This window comes from Podarcis gaigeae, assembly GCF_964106915.1.
Source record: "Podarcis gaigeae genome assembly, chromosome: 1".
NCBI classification, from domain to species: domain Eukaryota; kingdom Metazoa; phylum Chordata; class Lepidosauria; order Squamata; family Lacertidae; genus Podarcis; species Podarcis gaigeae.
Window position 1 is genome coordinate 29,673,892 of NC_139678.1, and position 22,530 is coordinate 29,696,421.

Genomic DNA, 22,530 nt, shown 5'->3' on the forward strand with positions numbered 1-22,530 from the left:
GGGTTCATTAAATAAAAATAATATCTCAAAGTTAATGCTTTAATACAGTTAATAAAGTTAATACAGTATGCCTAATACTGTATGTAAATACTGTAATACTGTATGTAAATAACGGGCTTTAATTGGGTCTTACACCCTAAAAATATTTAAGTATTTGAAAATAACTAATACAGTACTATAGTAATATAGAAATACAGTACTAAACTAGTACTAATATTTCGAAACTGAAAATTTAACATTCTGTATGTATTTAATTCTCTATTTTATAAAGATTTTTAATATCTGACAGTGAGTTTGGAGTAGTCCAATGCAAAAATCCTGAGGATCCGTGCTTTGTAACCACGTTTTTGCACCACTGTGACCCTAGGCAACAGTGGGTGCGTGATTTTTTTGGTGCAAGATGTAGCCATGAACATGCTATGTGATCTGATGGTGAATTTGGGGTGACCCAATGCAAAAATCCTGAGGATCCATGCTTTGTAACCACCTTTTTGCACCATTGCAGCCCCAGGCAACAGTGGGTGCGTGATTTTTTTGGTACAGACTGTAGCCATGGACATGTAATGTGATCTGATGGTGAATTTGGAGTGACCCAATGCAAAAATCCTGAGGATCCATGTGGATCCGTGCTTTGTCACCACATTTTAAATGGGGAGGGAAGGAAAAACACAGAAGGGACAAGAAGCACAAGAGGGGTGTGCGGAGAAGCAGCTGGCTAAGAATGCAGGGGAGGAGTTTAACGGGGTGGGGGGGAGGAAAGGAAGGCAAAAGTCCCCCCCCCAGCCAGCCCTCTCTCTCTCTCCCACCTGTTTTTCGGCTGCCTGCGAGTCCCTAGAGCACGGAGAGGAGGAGGTGGTGGGCTGGAGCCTGCACGCAGTGTGACTAGGAAAGAATTAGAAGGACTCGATCCTTTCCTTAACCCTCTGCTTGCCAAGAGGGCAGGGGATTCCCTGCTCTTTGTTGAGTTTGAGCAAACGCAGCAACAGAAGCGGGTGGGCAGTAAGACCCTGAGGCAGAATGCAGGAAAGCAGCAGCTTCCGCCTTCCCTCCGCCCGCCCGATCTGATTTTTGCCCGATTTTTGCCCCTGCGCTCGCTCAATAACACGCACAGACATTTCCCCTTACTTTTTAGGAGAAGATATCTGCGTGTTATAGAGCGAAATTTACGGTAATAATTTTCTTAAATTATTGGGGGGGCAGAGCCCCCCCAAACGAATTTTTGAGGGGGCTCGGGCCCCCTCAGGCCCCATGGAGTCGGCGCCTATGCTGTCAACGTTTTCCTTTTTTTAAGGGAAACTCCTTTATTCCGAATAGGATTCCTCGCAAGAAAAGGGAAAAGTTGACAGCTATGCTGGCAAGTGTCGCTCTATTTTTGGAGAAAATCCAGCTTCCTTTAACTGAAAGGGAGGAAGTTCACCACGGAAGTGAAGGACTGCGGTGGTGTGTAACTCTTAGTTTTAATCTCTGCAACTCAGCCTGTGAGGCACGTAAAGGCCTCGAGAGGCCTCGAGAGACACAGGTTCGGACTGGCCTCCCACTGCCATGTCGACGTTCCTTGGCGTGTTTCACCTTGGAGATGCCAAGAGACAGAGAGACGCCACCTGCCTGCATCCATCCCTAACGCTGGGGTTCTTTGGACTACAAATCCCGTCATCCTTGGCTGGGGCTGATGGGAGTTGCAGTCCAAAACCTCTGAGGGGGTGGGGCAAAGGTTTCCCGCCACGGCGCTGAGGCGTTCGGTCCAAAGCTCATGAATGCCCGGGCTGTGAGCGTAGGCTCAACATTTGCGCGCCACTCTAACCTTTCCTTACCTCTGTGGCTCCTCCCTGCTTCTGGTTCCTTGCCTTGCCCCTTGTCTGGGCTGGAGCCCTTTCACTCCTAACCTAACGAAGCAGCACAGCCCCTTTCAAAAGAAGCGGCGCGTATACGGAGGAGTTTTGCCTCCGCCCATGACCCGTAGTGACAGAAGTGGAGCGGGGGAGGCTCGGCGCTGTGGACAGCCTGGGAAGCGCAGCCCGAGCCTCCCCAGATGTAAAGCGCCGGCTTGAGAAACGCCGCCGCGCCGCGCTCTGTAGTCGAAACCGCTGGCTGGGGAAGCCGCTGGAAAACTACCTCTCCCGTGATGCTTTTCGAAAGCAACCGCCTTTCTCTTTCCCTGCCTGAGGAGCCGAGGAACACGGCCCGCAGAAGGGCGCAGGGCCCCGCGCCGAGCATGGACGGGGGACCTGCGTGGTGCTGATCGGATCCCTGCCCGGCTGGTCGTGGTTCCCCGTCCTTGCGGCCCTGCTCCTCCGAGGGTAGGCGGCTGTCTTCTCCCTCCGTCGCGGGAACGGGGTCCCCGGCGCTTCCTCTGGCGTGGGGCTTTCTGAGCGAGGAGGCGCAAGACCGTGTCCTGAGGCAAGTCATCGGGTGGAGATGCACCGGGCTCCTGCTTTCTGCCTCGCCTCTTCCTGGCGCTTGGGCTTGGCCAGAAGAGGTCCCAGCCGGTTATCTCATCCCCACCCCCCGCCAGCAATATTGGCTGCTGCTGTTTATACGGGGTCATGAAGATGGACATCGGGATCTTCCGCCCCTGGGGACGCTGCCGCCTGAGGCAGTCGCCTCATCTTGCTTCATGGGTGGGACGGCTCTGGTCACCCGTGTTGCCTGCTGCTGCCTTACATTCTAGCATAGGCGCCTCTCTCTAACCTTTTTTTTCTTTCTCTAATGAGATTGTAGTCTAATATAGGCAGAGAAGCAAGTAATGGAGGAGACGCAATGAAAAGAAAGGTTGGGTGGAATGGACTTGCATGTTTCTTAAAGTCATGTTACAGTTGAATCTTATGAGGAGGATGGGGCTACTGCCCCCTCCATCTGTGGAGGCTAGTCCACCCAGTGCCAATGGGGCAGTACCCCAGCAGCATCAGTCCGGCCTTATACAGCTGCCTGCCTATCTGCTTTCTTGCTTATATTCAGTCCAGGGAGTGGCCCTTCCTGTCAGCTTCTTCCTCCTCCTCCTCATAGAACTGAGCAAGGAAGAGCAGGAAGGAGATGGAAGTAGAATGGGATGGCTCTACCTCACACTGATCTTGGCGTGGCCTCCTTGTCTTTTGCCTTGCCAGCTGCAATGGGCACCATTCACCACTCTCTCCCACTAAGTGGTGGGAAGTTAAGGCCAAATATCACAAATGCAGATTTGCTTGCAGATTTGTTCTGGCAGCAGGTGTAGAATTGCCTCTTGTGTCATTTCGAGTGGTGTGTTTTGAAACATGCCGTATTGGTCAGATCGATCAGTTGCTCAGTGAAAGACAATAAGCTTCAGAGTGAGCCAGTAAAAATAGATCAGCTATACCTTGAAGCTGTACTGATTTCTAGCCATCCTTGAATTTAGAGCTATTGTATGCAAATATTTGATTCAGGATTATTAAACTGTGGCATCAAGAAAACAAGTGTAGTGTCTCTGAGGTTACTCTTGATGTCAGTTTTGGCCACACTTCTATGGCTGGTAAATCCGCTTTGCTTTACTTAAAATTAGCAGCACAAACTGAGGAGCACTTTTCAAGACACTTCCTAGGCAAGGTGCCACTGAGAACTTAACCAGACTTTAAAAAAAAATAAGCCTATAATTGAGCTGGTACCACCATTTCACAGTCTTTGGTTTTCCTTATCTGTTTGCTACATCCTAAGTTTATTTTGCATATTCCCTGATGATCAATGCATTTTTGAAAAAACAAAACACAAGAACTACGGTGTGGGTCTTTTTCTGAGGAGCTTGAACAAATGCAGTTGTATTGTAGGACTTGGCTGTAGACAATGGATTATGTGATGTGCTCTGGGTGGAAACTGGAAGCATGTAGATATGGGTCATGGATAGTGAGGTGGTCAGGGATTATTTCTTAATTAACCAAAGGTAATATATATGCAGTAAAGAAAAAAGTCTTATTTTCAGATGAACAGAATAAAAGTCTTATTTTCAGATGAACAGAATAAAGGTTGATGAGGAAGAATACTGGCACAGTTCCAAGTGTAAAGCATTTACGTTTGATGATGAAGATGATGAGCTCTTTCAGGTACAGTTCCTAGTCAGAACAAACTGAGAATGCACTATGCAGTGTCTCCTTGCCTGAAATGTTAAGGGAAGCAGAAATCTGCATATAGTGTAGTCTTCTTAAAATTATTGATGGATATCTTTCCATTGAAGGTATTGAGAAAGTAAAATTGAGGAATTGCTATACAGTGGTACCTCGGGTTACGTTACCTTTGGGTAACGTAATTTTGAGTTACGGACGCAGCAAACCCAGAAGTATATACTTCCGGGTTTCGCCGCATGCACAGAAGCGGCGCCTCCGCATACGGACTTTTCAGGGTAAGTATGGACCCTGGGACGAATTAAGTTCATATCCAGAGAGTGCACTGTATTTATATGAGCAGGAAGCATCATGTATGATTGAATGTGTGCACTTCACAAGATATGTGGCACAGAACTGGGATTCCTGATCACCTCATTCTTCATTCATTAGCAGAACACATTTCTAGCCCTTGTGGTTGTGAAGATGTGCTTGAAAGTGAGCTTGCATCTGCAGGTTCAGAAATTTGGTATCATGCAAAAGCATTTTTCCCTACATCATAGCCTCTAATAGTCCTTACTCCAGATATATTTAGTCCTTTCTTTCCACATCATTTTTTTTCAAAAATCTATTTTCCCGCTACTAAATTGTTACCTGCCAAACCATTTTAATGTCTTATAAAAGTTGAAAAATGGGTACCCAATAAAACAATGTAATAGTGCTGCAGGGCAAATATGCACTATTTTAAATGAGGTGTGAACTTGGCTTGTAACGTTCTTTCACAATTTGCATCTGGTACATAAGGATTTGTCTGACTTTTGTGGGTGGCATGTATCTATATCACTTTTATCTATATTTTGAAATGAATATTTTAGATTTTTAAAACTATTTAGAGATCTTTTGTTGAGTAAGTGGTATATAAATTTTGATGGATAAATAAATTCAGCTTGTGCACAAACATAGAATACATCTGTTCTTGGGATACCGGTTCTTTAGCATGAAAGTGTACAGTCTTTATCTGGGTGGAATAGGGCTTGCCTTCATTTTCACTTTGGTTTTGTTCATAGCTGAAGGAGTCGAAACGAACAGTGAACAGCCTCCGAGATATTGTAGATGATGACGATGATCTTGAGAAGTTTAGCTGGAGTGGGGAACCTGTGGGCAGTAAGTGGAGCAGAATGTTTTTGCATCTATCACCCATTCTTTGAATCTGAATTTGATTATTGCTGCCCTTTGTCAAGAAAAATCTCATTAGAGCTACACCTACTAGGAAATATGGCCTACTGAGGTTTAGTATGCTTAACGTTGAGCAGGAAAAATGTCTAATAGTTTCATACATTACCACAATTGTTTATTTTGCCTATTGTGTGCTTGAATTCCCCCTACCCCTGTTTCTGACAAACAAATGCAGGGAGTAAAATGACTGCTTCTTTCAAAAACAAGTAGATTGATGGTACATTGGGGGGGGGCAGGAATCCAAACCATGGTGTGTTTTGTGAAAACTCGGCTTGTTCCCTTCACTCATTTTTCACTACTTACCCCAAATCCTGAGTTCATCATTCCTATGAGCTTCCCTATCAATTTCCCATGAAGGTAGTCTGTGCTTTGAATATTTCTGATTTTCCTCTGTTTTCCATATGTTTTCCAAGAAAGAGAGTTTTTTAAATATCAAGGGTAGTTTAAGAGTTAAATGTCTCATATGAGGTGATGATTTAGAAAAGCAAAACATGAGAGCTAGGCCCAAAATCATGTATTCCAGAATCAATAACCCTTCTCTGCTCTAGAATTTTAAAGGCCTCATCTTATGCTTGCTAGAGAATTTACTCAGATTGTGCTCTTTCTCTCCCCATAGGCATTTCCTGGTCAATCAAGGAGACCGCCTCCAGCAGCAACAATACTGCTGAGGGAAGAGACTTGGGTGGACAAAGAGGCTCTTCTTCATACGGAGCATTTCCCAAGCAAGCCTCTTCTTACTCACTGAGCAGCTTTTTCAAAGGTAGGACCTTTACTGGGACTTAGAATCACAGAATTGTAGAATTGGAAAGTACCCTGCAAGTTTTCTAGTCCAGCCCCCTGCAATGCAGGAATCCCAACTAAAGCATCCCTGACAGATGGCCATCCAAGGAAGGAGAGATCGCTAGCTGCCGAGGGAGTCCATTGCACTGTTGAACAGCTCTTACCATCAGAAAGTTCTTCCTGATATTTAGTTGGAATCTCCTTTCTTGTAACTTGAATTCATTGGTTCAGGTCCTATCCTATTTCTTCCATGTGACAGCCCTTGAGATACTTGAAGATGGCTACCATATCCCAGGCTAAACATACCCAACTCAACCAGAGTTGAGACCCTTAATAATCTTGGTCGCCTTCCTCTGCATATGATCCAGCTTGTCAATACCCTTCTTAAATTGTGACTTCCAGAACTGGACACAGTATTCCTAGATGTGTAATGGGTTTTCAGTGTGAGATGATGAATCTAGCTTTCTTAGCCTTTCTTACTTGCTCTTTCTTTTCAGGAAGAAACAAACATGGGAGCTTTCAGTCACTTTCAGATGGTAAGAATCTAGATCTTTGTCCCCAGATTGCTTGAATGGTCAGCTCTCCTTGCACAACACAGTGGAAATTGACTCCACTTTCTCCATTTCCCTGGCTAAAATTCTGACCATCTCTCTCCTTGAGTACTGCAAGCTGCTTCTTTCTGGCTTTCCCTTCCCATCAGAGTACTTCCATATCTATTCAGAGCCCTACTTCCCAAACAGAATATATGGGAAGGTAGCTAACAGAGAGTAGCCTCAGAGATCATTATATAACTGTACCCTTGAAGCTGGCACTCCTTGCTCCCTTTTGGCTTTTAGAAAGAAGATGATAAGTTGTGTTTGTTGCGGTTTAGTCATCCAGGATTTTCTTTCTAATGTTTTTACAACTTCTGGTTGTAACTGATGCTGTTTTATTGTGACTTCATAATTTTGATGGTGCTTCTGTTTCAAATGCAGTGTTTTTGAGCTACTTAGTGGACCAAAGTGACATGGAAAGGAGGGCTCTAAATTGTGTGGTTTTTTTAAAAAAATGCTGTCGTTCTCTCTTCAGCTCTTACAGACACAGGATTTAAAAGTTACGCCCCAGAACTGCGCAGACCAAAAGCAGACTACAAGGTAGGTATATTTTTGGAAGCCTGGATTAAGGACAACATTAAGGGGCAAAAGGGTTTGAAGCTGCAAGCACTCCTCTTCTTCTCCAAGGGCTGTCCTCTGAATGTTCACTCCACAGAGACTAGGGCTGTGATGCTGTGCGTGCTTATTTGAGTGTAAGCTTCATTGAACATACTTGGATGATTTCAGGAGGTTTACAGCACAATCCTGTGCGTGTTCCACTCTGTTCAAGTGGGACTTGCCCCCAGGTACCTGTTCACAGAATTGCTGTCTTAGACGCTCTCTACCTTTAATAAGCAAGGAGATTCTCTCTAGTGGGTGGAAAAGGAAAGTGGAGAACTATGCTCCTGCGTTGTCCCTTTTCTGGAAACTGCTATCATAACAATGTATTAATTTTGTCCCTTTAAATAATTGGTAGCAAATCTCACTGAACATGTTGGCCTCAACCTTTATTTTTTATACATTTATATTCTGCCTTTCATCCAGCCTGGAACCCAGGGTGGCTTACATGTGGTTTCCAGGCAGACTCTACACTGATCAGACCCAAACCTTCTTAGCTTCTGCAAGGTGGTAGCCTCATGGGGCCTTCAGACCATACCCAGGGACCATGCAGCTCTTCAACTTTCTTTCACTGTCAGTGACCAGCGGCATAGCCTGGCACGATACACATTCAATTTTCAGCCAATCCTAACGCGTGGCAGACCATATGCACCATATGCACCGCTCGCAGGCTTGCAGTCCTTTACTTGCAAAACATCTTAAATATGTCATCCCTCCCACAAAGCTGTCCTCACAGGCTGTGGCTGCTTTTATTGTGCTGTGTTCCAGACCTGTCTTGGGTGCTTTTGCATGCAATATTAGTTGCAAATGAATCAACTATGAGTCATTTGATGGTATGCAAGCAGTGTTACTTCTCGCACCCCACTGTTGGGGTATCTCAATCATACCTTTAAGACGAAGGAGTTTGTCCGAATCTGTGCCTCTCAAAATATTTTGAGTGTTAAAGACATCATGGTTTGGTTTTGTTACATTTCAGGATTACAGCAGTGACTGGAGCCCTAAAGACACAGTAAGACGGCTGCAGAGAGGCAAGGTGAGACTCTTCTTCCCTGCTTCTGAAAGTGCCAACCTTTGAATTTTTGGGTGGTGCCTCCCATGCATATCCATTTCTTCTGCTCATGCATGTCAACACTGGAGATGCGGCTGTTGGTGGCTTTTCAGAGTTCTCTGTAAGGAACAGCCCTGTAATTTCCCTGTCTGAAAAGGAGGAGTTGAGGTCCTGCAAATGTCAGGAATGCCAGGGGATTATACCAGAGGTAGCAGACTCTGCTCCACAATTGAAGCATGTCCCAAATGGCAAGGAAGAATATGTTATTTCATTGACAGCTTTGGAGCAGGTATCCTGAGAAAGCATCCATAGATCTGGTGCAGGGCTCTTGATGCTTTCTATTGGTAGATCAAAGGGGAAATAAGTTATTTTTGGTGAAGATAGAGGTAAAACACAAGCTGCTCCTGGCTGCTTTAGAACTGGCGATGAGCTGATATGCCACACAACATCTGTGTTTAGGAAACCTTTCTGTAACCTTTAGAAAGTGAATTCTTTGTTCCATTTTCGTCTTAGAGATCGGGATGAGAAAATGGGAGTATAAGAAAGGAAAGTCCTCAGTGGCTATAAAGGCAACCTCCAGCTCATCAGTTTCTGCTTAGTTTATCAGCTCTGTAGATTTAGGCCAGGGGTAGTCAACCTTTTTATACCTACCGCCCACTAATGCATCTTTCTTGCTGGTTAAATTTCCTTACCACCAACCAGTGCTCGATGGAAGGAGGATTCAGCTTGCGCCGTAGAACCCCCTACCGCCCACCTAGAATCCTGAAACGCCCACTAGTGGGCAGTAGGGACCAGGTTGACAAGCCCTGATTTAAACAGTGGGTTCCTAACAAAGACTTTGCATAATGATCTAAGGCCTGCAGTTGGGATAGAATGACCAAAATTCTTTTTCTGAAAGAGGATTCCTGTTGTACAAAGCCCCAATAAGGACTACATCCCTGTGTGCATCTGCTCACATTGCAAATTCATGGACATAGAAGCACATGATAAGCTGTTTGTCTTGGTAGCTCAGAATAATTTTAGTTGTGCCAAGACTACCACTCTGGCAACAAAGGCTTCCATTGGTGTGTCTTGGCTCCTGAACTGCATGGAGAACAAATGACACATACAAATGATTAACCAAGTGCAGCTCTGAGGAGTTTTATGATGAGCCACCAGTGTTGTTGCCTGTCTGAAGCAGGCCTCCACTCAGATAATCCAGGTTCCTCTCTAATCCTTCCATTATTGTCATTCCGTTCTAGATCTGCTCACTGGAGAGGTTTCACTCCTTACAGGAAAAGCTGCAGCTACTGGATGAAGCTGTTGCAGTGCATGATGGGAATGTCATTACAGCCGTAAGTGCTGTGATCTTACAATGTAGGGCAGAACAGGATGGGGGATACATATCTACAGCCTCTTATGATCCCATTAACTTCTGGTTCTGTGGCCATTTGCATCTGAATGTGGGGGGGGGGGTTTACAATAAATTTTCATATATTGGTTTTAATTAAATGGAATTGAGTTTTAGATACTGGTTTCGTTGATCATTGGAAATATTAGGTTGCATTTTAGGAGACGAGGCATTTTCTCCACTTCCCTTGCCTCCAAGGATATGAGGTATAAATGAACCTTATGAAGCCCTTTGAATATTTTCCCTCAAATGTCCCAGATGCCGTGTAAATGTTTAGGTTTCTATCGCAGCAGAAAAACACAAGTGTGCTTTTTCATGTACAAGGTTCCACTATATGTGACCTCCCAGTTAGGTTAATGAGATGGGACAAATCAAAACTTGTTTTTTGTGAATCTATTTGAATTCCTGCATTGCAGGAGTAGGTGACCCCCTGGGTCCCTTCCAACTCTACAATTTGATGATTATATGTGAATTTTAGTGAATCTTACTTGATCTAACCACCATCCACAAAAACCTACCTGAGATATTGTAGCATTTCCTAAAAATGCCAAATCTTTGTTACATGCCTAGAAACCATTTTTTATTTGTAAGTTTGTCAGTCTTTGTGAAGTTGTTTTCCTGACACCATTAGAATGAAAGGCATATTTCATTGACACCTATCTCGTGCTCCATTTCCCCAAAGGCAACTACCCTACTACTTAAATATAAGCAGATTAGTATAAAGTACAGCCAGCACCAGAGAGACTTCCAGCTGTTGCATCTGCTTCCTAAGCAACCATTTCCAGTTATGCCTCAGGATTGTGGCAGAAAATAAGCACCTTGTTGTCCATTTTCTTTCAGATCCTAATATTTCTGAAGAGAACCTTGAAGAAAGGTATGTGTGCCTGAAAAGTGGCTAGACCCAGTGGCAGGGGGCCAGGGCAGATTGGCTGCCTTTCCAGACCATTAAGATATATAGCCTCCTTATCACAGCTTTTGTGTTCATCATAATTTTAGTGCCAACAACTAGAAGGGAATAGCTTTACTTGGAGTGGGAGGGGAACAGCCTTGCTGCAGAGGTTGACTATAGCTGCACTTTGCTAAGCATAGAGCGATTGGGGGATGAGAATTGTTGTCACTCAGAGATCTGATGAGTACCATTTGTGCATCACATTCTAGACCAGGCTTCCTCAGCCTCGGCCCTCCAGATGCTTTTGGCCTACAACTCCCATGATCTCCAGCTAGCAGAACCAGTGGTCAGGGATGGTAGGAATTGTAGTCTCAAAACAGCTGGAGGGCCAAGGATGAGGAAGCCTGTTCTAGACATCATTATTGCAGCTGACGTATTGGGAGGGAGTGGCGGATGGAGAAGGAGCTGCACTTCCTCTGTGGCAATATTTTGCCTTTTGGATGGTGGGAAAATGCAATTTATTCACCATGGAAATGGTACCTTGACACAGACATTTGGGGTCGAAGTCAGCCACTGAGTTGACAAAAGGCTGCCTCAGGTGACCGATTAGCACTGACATTTGGATTCAGTGCCCAAAATCAATAACTTGATTAATCCAGTTTAGGCTTTCACCTCTGCTGACAAACATATAATGACAATTGTGTGTATCCCAGACCATTAGCCATCTTTATTATTGGAAATGAAATCTATTAAGATAAAATAAAGTGCTGTGCCATCTTCCTGCTAGTACCTGATGTGAATGAGAATGATTCACTCCTGACCAGGCCAGTCAAGCACTTCTTGTCTGTTCATCCAGAAATCCTGTTCAGAGAGCTGGAGCTGCGGCAGGTGGCCTTGCGCCATTTAATACACTTTCTCAAGGAAACAGGGGACCAAAAACTCCTCCTGGACCTGCTGAGGTAAGATCCCACTGGAGCAATTCTTGTTTGGCAGGGCAGTTTTCCTGCCAAGTAATATGTATAAGAATGCATATGCTAGAGTCAAATGTACGTAAAAACTCTTATATCAGTGAAAATAAGATACAATGATGCTTTATATTCAGTTGTTTTGCGAGAATATGTATCTTTGGGCAAAAATAGAAAATTTGTATATTAGCAGAAATTCACAGTCAAATGCTGATGAATTTTCATGAGGACTTAAAAAAAATCACAAACTAATGTGAAAATCTGGGGAAGTGAATTTTAGGAATGGAAGAATGAGAAACTGAAATGGAGAGATTTGCCCATTCTTAGTGCTCAGCAGGACTGATGCTTGTTTTTCCCCTGCAGGTTCCTGGACAGGACAGAGGAGGTTGCAGTGAGTATCCATCATGCCCTGGCTCACTTCTTATTTGTAGGAAACAAAGATGTCCAGAGACATCCACTCAGGGCCAGCCCCAGCAGACTGAAGCAGCTGCCTCAGGTGGCAGAATCCCATAGGGTGGCACCGCCACAAGCATTCCTGCTGCTGCCAGGGTTGCAGGATGGCTTCTGGTGGGATCTTGCCAGAAGCCACAGCCACATAACCCCAGGAAGCAAGGCTTCAGCTGCAGGGAGGCAGCAACACCTTCCCATTGCACCTCAGTTGACGAAACGGGACAGGCCACCCCTGTATCCATTCAGTATATATTTACTCTGCACATCCCACTAGTTTAAGTCAACCCTTCTTGAACCTGCTGTGTGTGTCTGTTCCTGCCTTCTCCAGTTGACACAGTACCGTGAGCACCTGATGATCCAGGATGTGGAGAAACGAAAGGAGTTTCTGAAAGGTTGCGTTGGGTAAGTAGGTTATGCAGACATTAGTTTTTATAGGATGAAATGAGTTTGAGCCCTAGACGTGAGGTGATTGCCAGTAAGCAGAATGGCCTTACTGTTCCCACAAACCAGGAAGGGGAAGAGCAATGAAGAAAAGCTTTAAAATTTAGAAAAAAATAGAAAAATTTCTGCATGACGTTAGATGTGGAGAAATGAATAGAGAGACATTTTTCTCCCTCTCTCCTAGTACTAGAACCCAGGATCATCCAGTGAAGCTGAACAGTGGTAGGTTCAGGACAGACTAAAGTAGGATTGGGGAACCTGTGGCTTCCAGTTGTTGTTGGACTCTTTAACTTCCATCAGCCCCAGTAAATGGGACCAGTGGTCAAGGATGATGCCAGCTGTTGTCCAGCAACATTGGGAGGGCCAGAGTTCCCCCAATCCTGTTAAAGATCTTAGGGCCAATCCCTGGCATTTCCCAGTAGGCCAGAAATTGAAAGCAGCTCATTTTTAGGGTGGGCAGGGAGCTCCAAAAATAACCACCAACGTAGTTCATAATATATGCTTCAACATTGTCATGCACAACAACCCAATTGGAACTAAGGATGGACAAAATCAGCAAGCCTATATATAAAGGGAGAAATCCAAAACTAAAGAGAAACTCATCTCCAATTTAGGTTGCCATTTTCATTGGAAGATGCTGCTCATGTTCAAGACCATTATACACTCCTGGAGAGGCAGATCATCATTGAGGTAAGGTCTCTTGCTCCGCCTTTGGGCACATGTGACTGGGAATTCTCCCTCCTGACTCTGATCTGTTTGTTGTAATACCAAAGCTTCCTACTTGGATTGAAAGAGGGAAAATTGCTAGGGGCTTGGCTTAATCATGCAAGTCACACCTGGGATGTAGGATGGCTTCCTTGCCGTAGCCAATCCATCATGATAGATGCTGAGAGACTGTTTGGCCTTCAGGTCATCCTGATAACTTACAGCCCTGCACTGATTTATAAGGCTTGGCTGTAAAAGATTACTAGTCTTGCTTGAAAGAAGCAACCTGAAACTCCTACTGTTATTAATAATAAGTAATATGCCATGTGAAGCCCGTCTTTTTAATTATTTTTATTTTATTTAAGCTATTTTTATACCACTTAACCACAAAGTTTCTAAGTGGTATTCATAAAGATTACAAAAAGCATGCAGTGGATAAAATCATACAGTGGCTCTGTCTCTGGTAACCTTCCACTGGCAGGCATTTTTAGACAAGCTTCGGGCATATGGTGGCTGGTATGGCTGTTGTCAGTTTGCTGAAATTGTTTTAACTATGTTTATCATTTTTATTGTCGTGTTTTACCTGTCTTTACCGCTGCATTTTTGTGTTTTAATTTGTGTCTTCTTGTTAGCTGCCTTGAGCGCCATTTGCTGGAAAGGCAGGATACAAATTTTAACAAATATTACGACTTGCATTCCACCTTTCCTCCAAGGTGCTCAGGATGACATGCAAGAAGTTTCCCTTTTCCCTCCTGCACAACAACCCTGTGAGGTAGCTTGAGCTGAAAGACAATGGCTGGACTAAGATGACTAAGAGTGCAGCCTACTGTCCACTCACCTGGGAATGAGCCCCACTACCTGTAGTGGGCCTTATTTCTGAGTAAATGCTTGTAGGATTTCTGCCTCAGTATGCCTCATGATTTGAGCTGAGATTTAAAACTGGTAATCCTTGGCCCTATTATATTACCTTGTAATTATCCTTGTTTTTCATGCAGCATGTTTTTCTGGTCTCTCCTCCCCCCCTCCCCCCCAGCAAAATGACAAGCATTTAGAGTCAGCTGGGCAGACGGAGATATTTCGGAAGTACCCTCGAAAGGCCTCCATCCTAAACATGCCACTGGTCACCACGCTTTTCTACTCCTGCTTCTATCACTACACGGAGACTGAGGTTAGGGTAACAAAAATGCGGGTCCTCTGTATTAGTTACTGAAGCCTCATGCCATGCCGAAGAAAAGGGGGAGCAAGATTTGACTCACGTGGCCTGGCCAACCAAAGTAGCCTGTTGCTTCCAAACTGGCAATATGCTGTTCAAGTATTACAGGATTTCCGAGAAGTGAATAGCTGGGCTGGGTATAGGGATACTGTATGGAAGACTTCTTCCTATCTTACGTACTTGGTTCAACCAGTTCCCATTATAATAAATATTAGCTATAACTGGAAGAAAGTAATGCACCATTAGTAATGCAGTGGTTGTTAAAGGTTTGGAACATCATATTCGAAAAGTAGCATCATCATCATCATAAAAAGAGTGGCTAGCTAGAGGTTAGCTAACAAATGAGCATTGGGTTTTTAAAATAATAATTTACTGAAAGGAAAGGTACAATGTACAGTTATTTTTTGTGTTTGCAAATGTGTGTAAAGATGGATAGATGGATTAGATGTGAAAATGCTAAAATAAATTTTCTGGCATTATAGACTTTAAGTCAGTTCTTGATTTGTTGTGGCAGAGCTAAAGGAGTCTAGATTTTAGAGAGTATAGAGTGCAAGACTCAGACTTGGTCGTGAGAAAGAGGTGATCAGAATATCACCAGTTTTCTATAAATTGCCTGCCATTTATAGAATAGAATATTACAGAATAGTTGAGCTACCAACTAGGATGGGTCATCACTATCCCCTCTCCTTTGTTAAATTTGCCATGTCTCTTCTTTCCAGGGAACATTCAGTAGTCCAGCAAACTTGAAGAAAACCTTCAAGGTAAGGGAGCTGTCTGCTGAGTATAATATCTGTGCATTCTAGGAGAGGGCAACACTATCTATTAGAAATGTGCACAGTGGAAATAAGGCAAAGGTGTGCTTTGGGATGAAGGAATTAAGTCCTACAACAGATGACCAAGTCTAGCCACAGCAGCTCAGTATAGCAACGTTCATTGCATTGGCCTTTAGCACTTCAGTTTGGCATTGTGCCTTCCAGATATTGCTGCACTCGGTCTGCTTGCTGGGTTGTACCTTAGGAATTGATTGGTGCCAACCAGGAGCTCACAACCCTACCTGCTGTCAATCCCTGTTCTAACATTTCAATGTTTCTGCCTTCTAGATCCCAGACAAACAGTATGTGCTGACAGCCCTGGCTGCTCGTGCCAAACTCCGGGCTTGGCATGATGTAGATGCTTTGTTCACCACCAAGGTGAGTCAGGGTGGTTTTCTCAAAGCCTGGGCCAAATATTGGGTCTTCATCGGCTCACGAGTATCAATGAGTCATTCTGCTTAACACAAAGCAAGGATGCAACCATCCCAGATGTTGTTGGACTATACAAATCACCCGGGATATGCCAACAGAGCCCAGTCTATATACTTGCCACCTCTGCTTTAAGATACCTGCCCTCCTGTAATACATTAGAGATCATCTCATCCATCAGTAGATGCTTGTTTCATGCCTCTTTCACTCTTTCCTTTTGAGGATCTGGCACAGACTGAGGATTGAAATAGCCCACTGAATACAGTGATAGATGTGGGAGGCTGTTCATAAATTCTGCAGTCAACCTCCATTGGAAAAGAGCAGCATCCTCAAGCCAAAGGAAGGATGCTTTTGCCATTTGAGTGTATAAGGAGGGGCATGCAGACAGAGGAGGAGCTGTCTTAAACATCCTTTGCTTGCTGTTAAGAGGTTTTTTTGCTGCATTTCCCATCCTGGAATCTCTGGGTTGCTTTTGTCACAAGATCTAATTTTATGTGATTTTCGTATTGTGATTTCAGAACTGGTTGGGCTACACTAAAAAGAAAGCGCCTATTGGTTTTCATCGGGTAGTGGAGATCTTGCAACGGAACAATGCCCCAGTACAAGTAAGTGAATGACTTGCCCTGTTTCAGCATACCAGTATCCTGCCTCTGAAGTTAGAGACTTCTAACTCTACAGTGCAATTTCCTCATGTCTGCCACAAGTATATTCATCTTCATTTGGTTGTGCATAAGATGTTGGAAGGGACAAGCCCCTCTGGCTGTGCTTGGTTTTCCTACTCCATGATGGTTTTCTCGATCAAATCTATCTTTGAGTTAATTTATCTTTGTTTGACATATGGAGCATGGGGTTGCTGGCTTGACCATGTGCCTTTTGCATTATAATTTTTTTTATATCCAGAAATATAAACAAGAATAAATTTAAGCAAAAGCAACTGCTTTTGATGGAGGAAGGCAGGTGCAGAGAAATGTGGTTTACAGATAAACTTGGGAGATGGAGAAGAGAAGTTTTGGGTAGCTCTGCTCTGTTGATGCTTCCTGTCTTTCTGATGCAGGTCTTACAGGAGTACGTGCGCCTGGTAGAAGATGTTGAGACTAAGTTGAACCTTGCAATGAAATACAAGTGCCATGACGTTGTTATAGATGTGAGTCCTTGCTGTGTGTGGTGGGGAGGAGGCGGCTCTTGTTCCTGACGCTTCTGGGAAGTCTGTCCTTGGACATAGGACGCTGCCTTTATACAGAGTCAAACCATTAGTCCATCTATCTCAGTGCTGTCTACACTGAGTGGCAGCAGCTCTCCAGGGTTTCAGACAGAGGACATTCCCAGCCCTACCTGGAGATGCCAGGCGTTGAAACTCTTTTATACAAGGCAGCTGCTCTACCCCTGAGCAACATTTCTTCCCCAGAGGATAAGAACTGCTTCCTTTCCAAAAAGGTTGAAGTGAAAGCACTGATTCTTCCACTGGGGCAGTGCTCTGTCCCAAGGATCCAGATATAGACCATCGTGAAAGATTTACTGATACCCCTAAGGACCCAGTTGCAGGGATTCCAAAGAAAGATGCCCAGAACACCTGAGTGATCAGTTCTAGTGCTTTATTATGGAGAGATACATCAAAAGACTCAAATAAAACAATACAATGCTGGCTTCCTTGCTTCACCTCAGAATGGATGCTGAAGTAGCAAGCACCATGGCTTTATCCATGGGGGTTTAATATTCTAAGTGTTACTTATACAAAAAACAAGCTACATAAGCTGACAGCAATAGTCCATGTAACCCACCCCTGCCTTAGAGGCCCATTCCCAACACTCACCCATCTCTCAGATAAGAGAATAGCTGGCAGGCAACCAGTGGGCCTGGGTAACAGCTTCCCCTCTCCCAGTTATGCCAAAAGCTAAGGCTGTAAAGTAAGCACATGCGCATATGTGATATGGAGCAACTCATACCAATTAATTCAAGATGACATTTACATGCCTTTCACCATTTGGTTCCACACAGGTAGCTTATTTACTTAAAGCATATCTATTCAACTTTCTTCAAGCAGAGTCCAGGGCAGCTAGCAGACAACAGAAAATTAAAAGAACATTATAGTACAAAAGCAAAATAATAAAGATGACAGCAAGGCTAAAAACATTGGAGTAAAAACCACATTCTTCCACCAAAACCCAATTCTATTAGTAAGAGTTTCCAGCAGAGTTAAAATGCTTAAGATGCCTAAGCTTCAAAAGCTGTCCTTCTAAAAGGAATGCCTTCATTTGATGGTGGAATGCCATTAATGATAGGCCAAAGTCAGTGTCTCCTGGGAGGGAGTTCCAGAGTGCAGGCACTGAGAAGGCCAACTATGCTCTATCACTATGAGATAGAGGGTTGCCGTGTACCTTAGCTGGCTTTTGCTTTTTAACTAGACCTACAAAGACTTGAAGGATCGTCTCCAGTTGATGGCGTACAGATGTAAAGTTGATCGGGGTTCTCCAGCAGAGGAGAAGATTGATAGCATCCTCAGCAACCCGGTAAGAAAGAACAACTCATTCACACAGTTTGCTCCAGAGCCGTCTATAGCATATGTAGTGCAGGGGTGCAAAAATCCGCCCAGCACCCCCATTTTGGGGGGGGCAGGTCAAGGTTGTTGAGCTTTTTATAGAGGGGCAGCTCATAACTCATAAAAAGCGATAACAATAACTCCATCTTTCCATTTTTGCAATCATGCAAAAATAAAAGACACCACTAGGGGGCACCGCCAGATATGTTGATTCTGCTGCTCTTCTGCAAAAGAATGGAAATGACCCATCAACTGCAATCACCCGGGGGTCGCGGTTAAGGGCTTCAGCGGTGGCCGCCCCCCAGAATTTGGCGCCCGGGTGCACTGCATCCCTTGTGCCGCCAGGTAAAGACGGCCCTGGTTTGCTCTCATTCCGGTTTTTTCCAGGTGTCAGCTTTGATTTAGTTGCAGAAAGTGGGGTGGAGCAATAAGGGCAAGCAGAAGTGATGTTGCAAAGAGCAGTTGATAACTGTTTAATGATCCTACTGTTGGCTCTTGTCACAGCTTTATCCTTTCATTTTCTCATGAGTGGTAGACATCATCAAACTCATACCACATGCCAACTTTTTTTTTTGTAAGGGGGACTCTTGTGAGATAGTGGTATGACTTTTATATTGGGGCAAAACAAAACAAAAGCCAAGTACAGTGGTACCTCGGGTTAAGTACTTAATTCGTTCTGGAGGTCCGTTCATAACCTGAAACTGTTCTTAACCTGAAGCACCACTTTAGCTAATGGGGCCTCCTTCTGCTGCTGCGCCGCCGGAGCATGATTTCTGTTCTCATCCTGAAGTAAAGTTCTTAAATCAAGGTACTATTTCTGGGTTAGCGGAGTCTGTAATCGGAAGTGTCTGTAACCTGAAGCGTATGTAACCCAAGGTAGCACTGTATCTGTGTTCCTTTATCATGCCAGGCAGTTGCTTTTGAGAGTCAACTGTTAGCTTGCATCTTTTCCCCTGCTGCCTCCAGAAATCCAATTCTACCTTTCAGATTCAATTTCATTTCCAATTTACAATGTAGTTGTGACTTGTAACAGTATACAGCTAGAACCCAAGAAAATTCAGGACATGATTTCTGTGTACAAAATCCTTCTCCTAAATCGGAAGCTTAAAGACTTAATCCCCTTTAATGATACAGATGGCAGTAAAACTTACCTTCCACTTAAAGGAGATGATTTGTGCAAGTTAATTGCTTGTTGTTTGCTTTCCTATATGTCCTATAAGCTTGTGTGAAACAGGGCTTCTAACGTGGGTTTTTTATTAATCCATTTCAAGCATTAACCCAAGATTGCTGGCTTTCATTTTGCTCTTCTGTTTCTACCGGATTGTCACTTAGCTGCACTGAAAGTAAAGTCGAATATCTCTATTTTGGTTAAAAGATTAAAATATATAATTTTACTCCCACTGTTTTCTCACAAACTGAGTATGGAGTCCTCTCCCCATCTGTTTTGACAGGTGTAGGTTCACTGGCTGTTGTCCAGACAGCCGGGAGGTGTGATGATATTTGAAACTAGCCATATCTCATTCTGTTTCTCTTTCAGCAAATCCGATGGAAGAATTGAGAGCTGCTCACTCATCATGGAAGAAGCCTGATTTTACTGGAACAATGAAGGCAATCTGCCAAACATAGCTCTGCATTGGTTTTAATCCACTGCCCAGATTGTAGCTGGCTCTGCTTTTGGATCCTGGGACAGAACCCAAAGGAGATGTTCAGCCAACAGAACCAAAGCTAAAAAGCTGAAATCCAGCACTCTCTTTTCAACTTGACCATATGATGAATAGCACATGATTGCATAAATGAGAAAAGTAAATGTGATCAAGAAACTGGCACCCAAACACTTCTTGCAGACTATCTGTTCATCTGAGTCAGGAAGGATGGCTCCCTGTGAAATTGTTATTTATAGAATTGTTTCCAGTCCTTTCATTTTATCCAGGTCCAAAGTGCGGGACAGTGACTGCTTTGATAGGATTGAAACTCAAGATAATTGGGACTTTTATTTAACTGAGGAAGGGCTGTATAGAGATTCTTCAAGGCGATCTAACCCCACCCGTGTTCTTCTCCCTAGATCATTGTATAATAACCACTTGCCTTTAGGCCAAGGAGAACATAAAACCAATTCTAGTTGGAGACTGACTAATATGCTTCTTGGACAATGGTTGCATTTTCCCTCAGCAAGGGCTAATAAGACTACTTGTTCTTTGGTACTTATTTCATAAAATGTACCACAGGCCTGGATCCCTTTCTCTTCTGCCCTCTTTCTCCTTCATTTTTTCCATTCCTGTAAATAAAGCTTTGCCTCCCTCTGTGTGACTGCAATGTATTTTCTTGCTTTTTTATCTTGCAAAAGTAGAATAGCCAGCTGGGGTTATCTTGGGGTTGTACCCTCAAGGGATTATAAGTAAAATGGGAAATTATTATCTAGGGACTCTAAAGCATTTTTGTCCACTGTGACTCTTCAGTGAGAGGACATACATACATACTTTTATTTATATTAAACCATTCAATTGTTTTTTTAAAAAACCTACAAAATATAAAACAGAAAAATCAAGAAAAACCCAATTACAAAACATACAAAAGTTTAAATACTAAAATACATTAATATTACCTCAACTTTATAAGCATCTGGGTGTTGTTTTATTATTATTGTTATGTATTAAATTCCTATATGGCCCTATATGTATTAAATTCCTATATGGCCCTATATGTATTAAATTCCTATATGGCCCTATATGTATTAAATTCCTATATGGCCCTTCATCCAAGGATCACAGGGTGGTTTAAGAACACAAAAAATGCCTAACATAGTAACAAGCGAGCAATAACCTCTAGTGTGCATAATTGTCTAAAGAGTGCAGTGAAGATGCCTGCTTGATCTCAATAGGGAGTTCCAAAGTATAGGCACTGTCGCATTAAAGGATCAAGTTTTTACAAATGCAGAATGAGTATGTGGGCACCTGTAGTGCCAGTCCACCAATCAAAGCAGTCGAGTGGGCACATATGGGATAAGGTGATGGGTGTTGAGATTCCTGCATTGCAGGGGCTGGACTAGATTGCCCTCAGGGTCTCTTCCAACTCTATGATGCCTCAGGCATTTCAGTATAGTGATGTTGATTCACTCTGGACTCAAGAATTCACTTGCACATGTATTGGAAACTGCTTTATCCTGAGTCAGACCAATGGTCCATATACTGTAGCTCAGTATTACCTACACTTAACTGGCAGCAGTTCTCCATGCTTTCAGAGAGAGAGTCTTTCCTAGCCTTACCTGGAGAAGCCAGGGACTCTAACTAGAGACTTTCTTCATGGAAACGAACTGCTCTACCACCCTTGTACATCCTGTTTGCATATTCCTGCCAGGCCACACAAAGCAGTAAGCTGTTGAACTTGGCAGTGGGAGAGATGATTCAAACTCCCATCTAACCACTAGAAAAGCAAGCTTTAACACTGACTATTCTCAGATGTTCCTTTAGAGCAGCCTTTCTCGACCTTGGGTCCCCAGGTGTTGTGGGACTACAGTTCCCATCATTCCTAGCCATCAGGGCCAGTGGTCAGTGTTTATGGAAGTTGCAGTGCAAGAACATCTGGGGATCCAAGGTTGAGAAGTACCGTATTTTTCGCTCTATAGGACACACTTTTTCCCCTCCAAAAATTAAGGGGAAATGTGTGTGCATCCTATGGAGCGAATGCAGGCTCCTTGGCTTCAGCAATAGCAACGCAAAGCCTCCGAAGCACAGAGGGAGCGCTCCCTCCGTGCTCAGGAGGCTTTGTGTTGCTTTCACTGAAGCCTGGAGAGCGAGAGGGGTCAGTGCACACTGACCCCTCTCACTCTCCAGGCTTCAGGGATAGCCACCTGAAGCCTTCGGAGCGCAGAGCGAGTTCCCGCTGCGTTCCGGAGGCTTCAGGTTCCTTTCGCTGAAGCCAGGAGAGTCTAGTTTTTGAGGCTGGGGGGGGGGGGAGCAGCGCTTCCCTCCACCGCCAACCCCACAAGCCGAAGGGCAGCGGGAAGGCGGCACACTTTGCGCTGCCCCCCAACCTGGTCTTTGAGGCTTTTCCCTGAGGAGGGAGAAGGGACTGACTGGCCGTGTCAGTCCCTTCTCCCTCCTGGTCAAAAAGCCCGCAGGAGCCACGTGCTCCTTAAAGGGTGTGCGGCTCCTGTGGGCATTTGCGGGAGATGGGGGAATTCCCTCAAAAAGCCCGCAGGAGCTGCGCACCCTTTAAAGAGCGTGCCGCTCTTGGGGGCTTTTCTTCGAGGAGGGACAAAGGACTGACTGGCCGTGTCAGTCCCTTCTCCTTCCTGGTTGAAAAGCGCGGCTGAGCTGGGGGGGGTGTCATATTTTTTTCCCTTGATTTCCCCCTCTGAAAACTAGATGTGCCCTATGGTCAGGTGCGCCCTATGGAGCGAA

The 22,530-nt window shown here is 44.2% G+C and overlaps 2 protein-coding genes across 4 annotated transcripts in view; one reads left to right on the plus strand and one right to left on the minus strand.

Annotated features, from left to right (window-relative positions):
• The first annotated feature begins 1,739 nt into the window (after positions 1-1,739).
• On the plus strand, positions 1,740-20,430 carry VIPAS39 (VPS33B interacting protein, apical-basolateral polarity regulator, spe-39 homolog). 2 transcript variants are annotated; one of them, XM_083735723.1, is made up of 20 exons: positions 1,740-2,297; positions 3,957-4,049; positions 5,114-5,210; positions 5,899-6,042; positions 6,560-6,598; positions 7,131-7,195; positions 8,229-8,285; positions 9,542-9,634; positions 10,531-10,564; positions 11,436-11,538; positions 11,908-11,935; positions 12,323-12,396; positions 13,050-13,125; positions 14,174-14,308; positions 15,073-15,114; positions 15,454-15,543; positions 16,113-16,199; positions 16,649-16,738; positions 17,997-18,101; positions 19,668-20,430. In XM_083735723.1, exons 2-20 carry the CDS (start codon positions 3,957-3,959, stop codon positions 19,686-19,688), a joined length of 1,473 nt encoding a protein of 490 aa, XP_083591849.1. In that variant the 5' UTR covers positions 1,740-2,297; the 3' UTR covers positions 19,689-20,430. The 2 variants fall into 2 exon arrangements, with proteins under 2 accessions (XP_083591849.1, XP_083591848.1); XM_083735722.1 differs by having other exon boundaries at positions 1,819-2,397.
• Positions 5,020-22,530, minus strand: part of SAMD15 (sterile alpha motif domain containing 15) — a gene marked incomplete at its 5' end in the record, with an annotated part of 32,728 nt that continues 15,217 nt past the window's right edge. Inside the window, 2 exons of one of the 2 annotated variants that reach the window (XR_014563671.1) lie at positions 5,020-5,201; positions 11,370-11,582. Coding sequence is in view for 1 of the 2 variants with exons in the window: in XM_083737608.1 (XP_083593734.1) it covers positions 17,486-17,491 (6 nt within the window). Of the gene's footprint in view, positions 5,202-11,369; positions 11,583-16,744; positions 17,492-22,530 lie in introns of those variants that run through there. The other variant, XM_083737608.1, reaches the window with a different exon arrangement.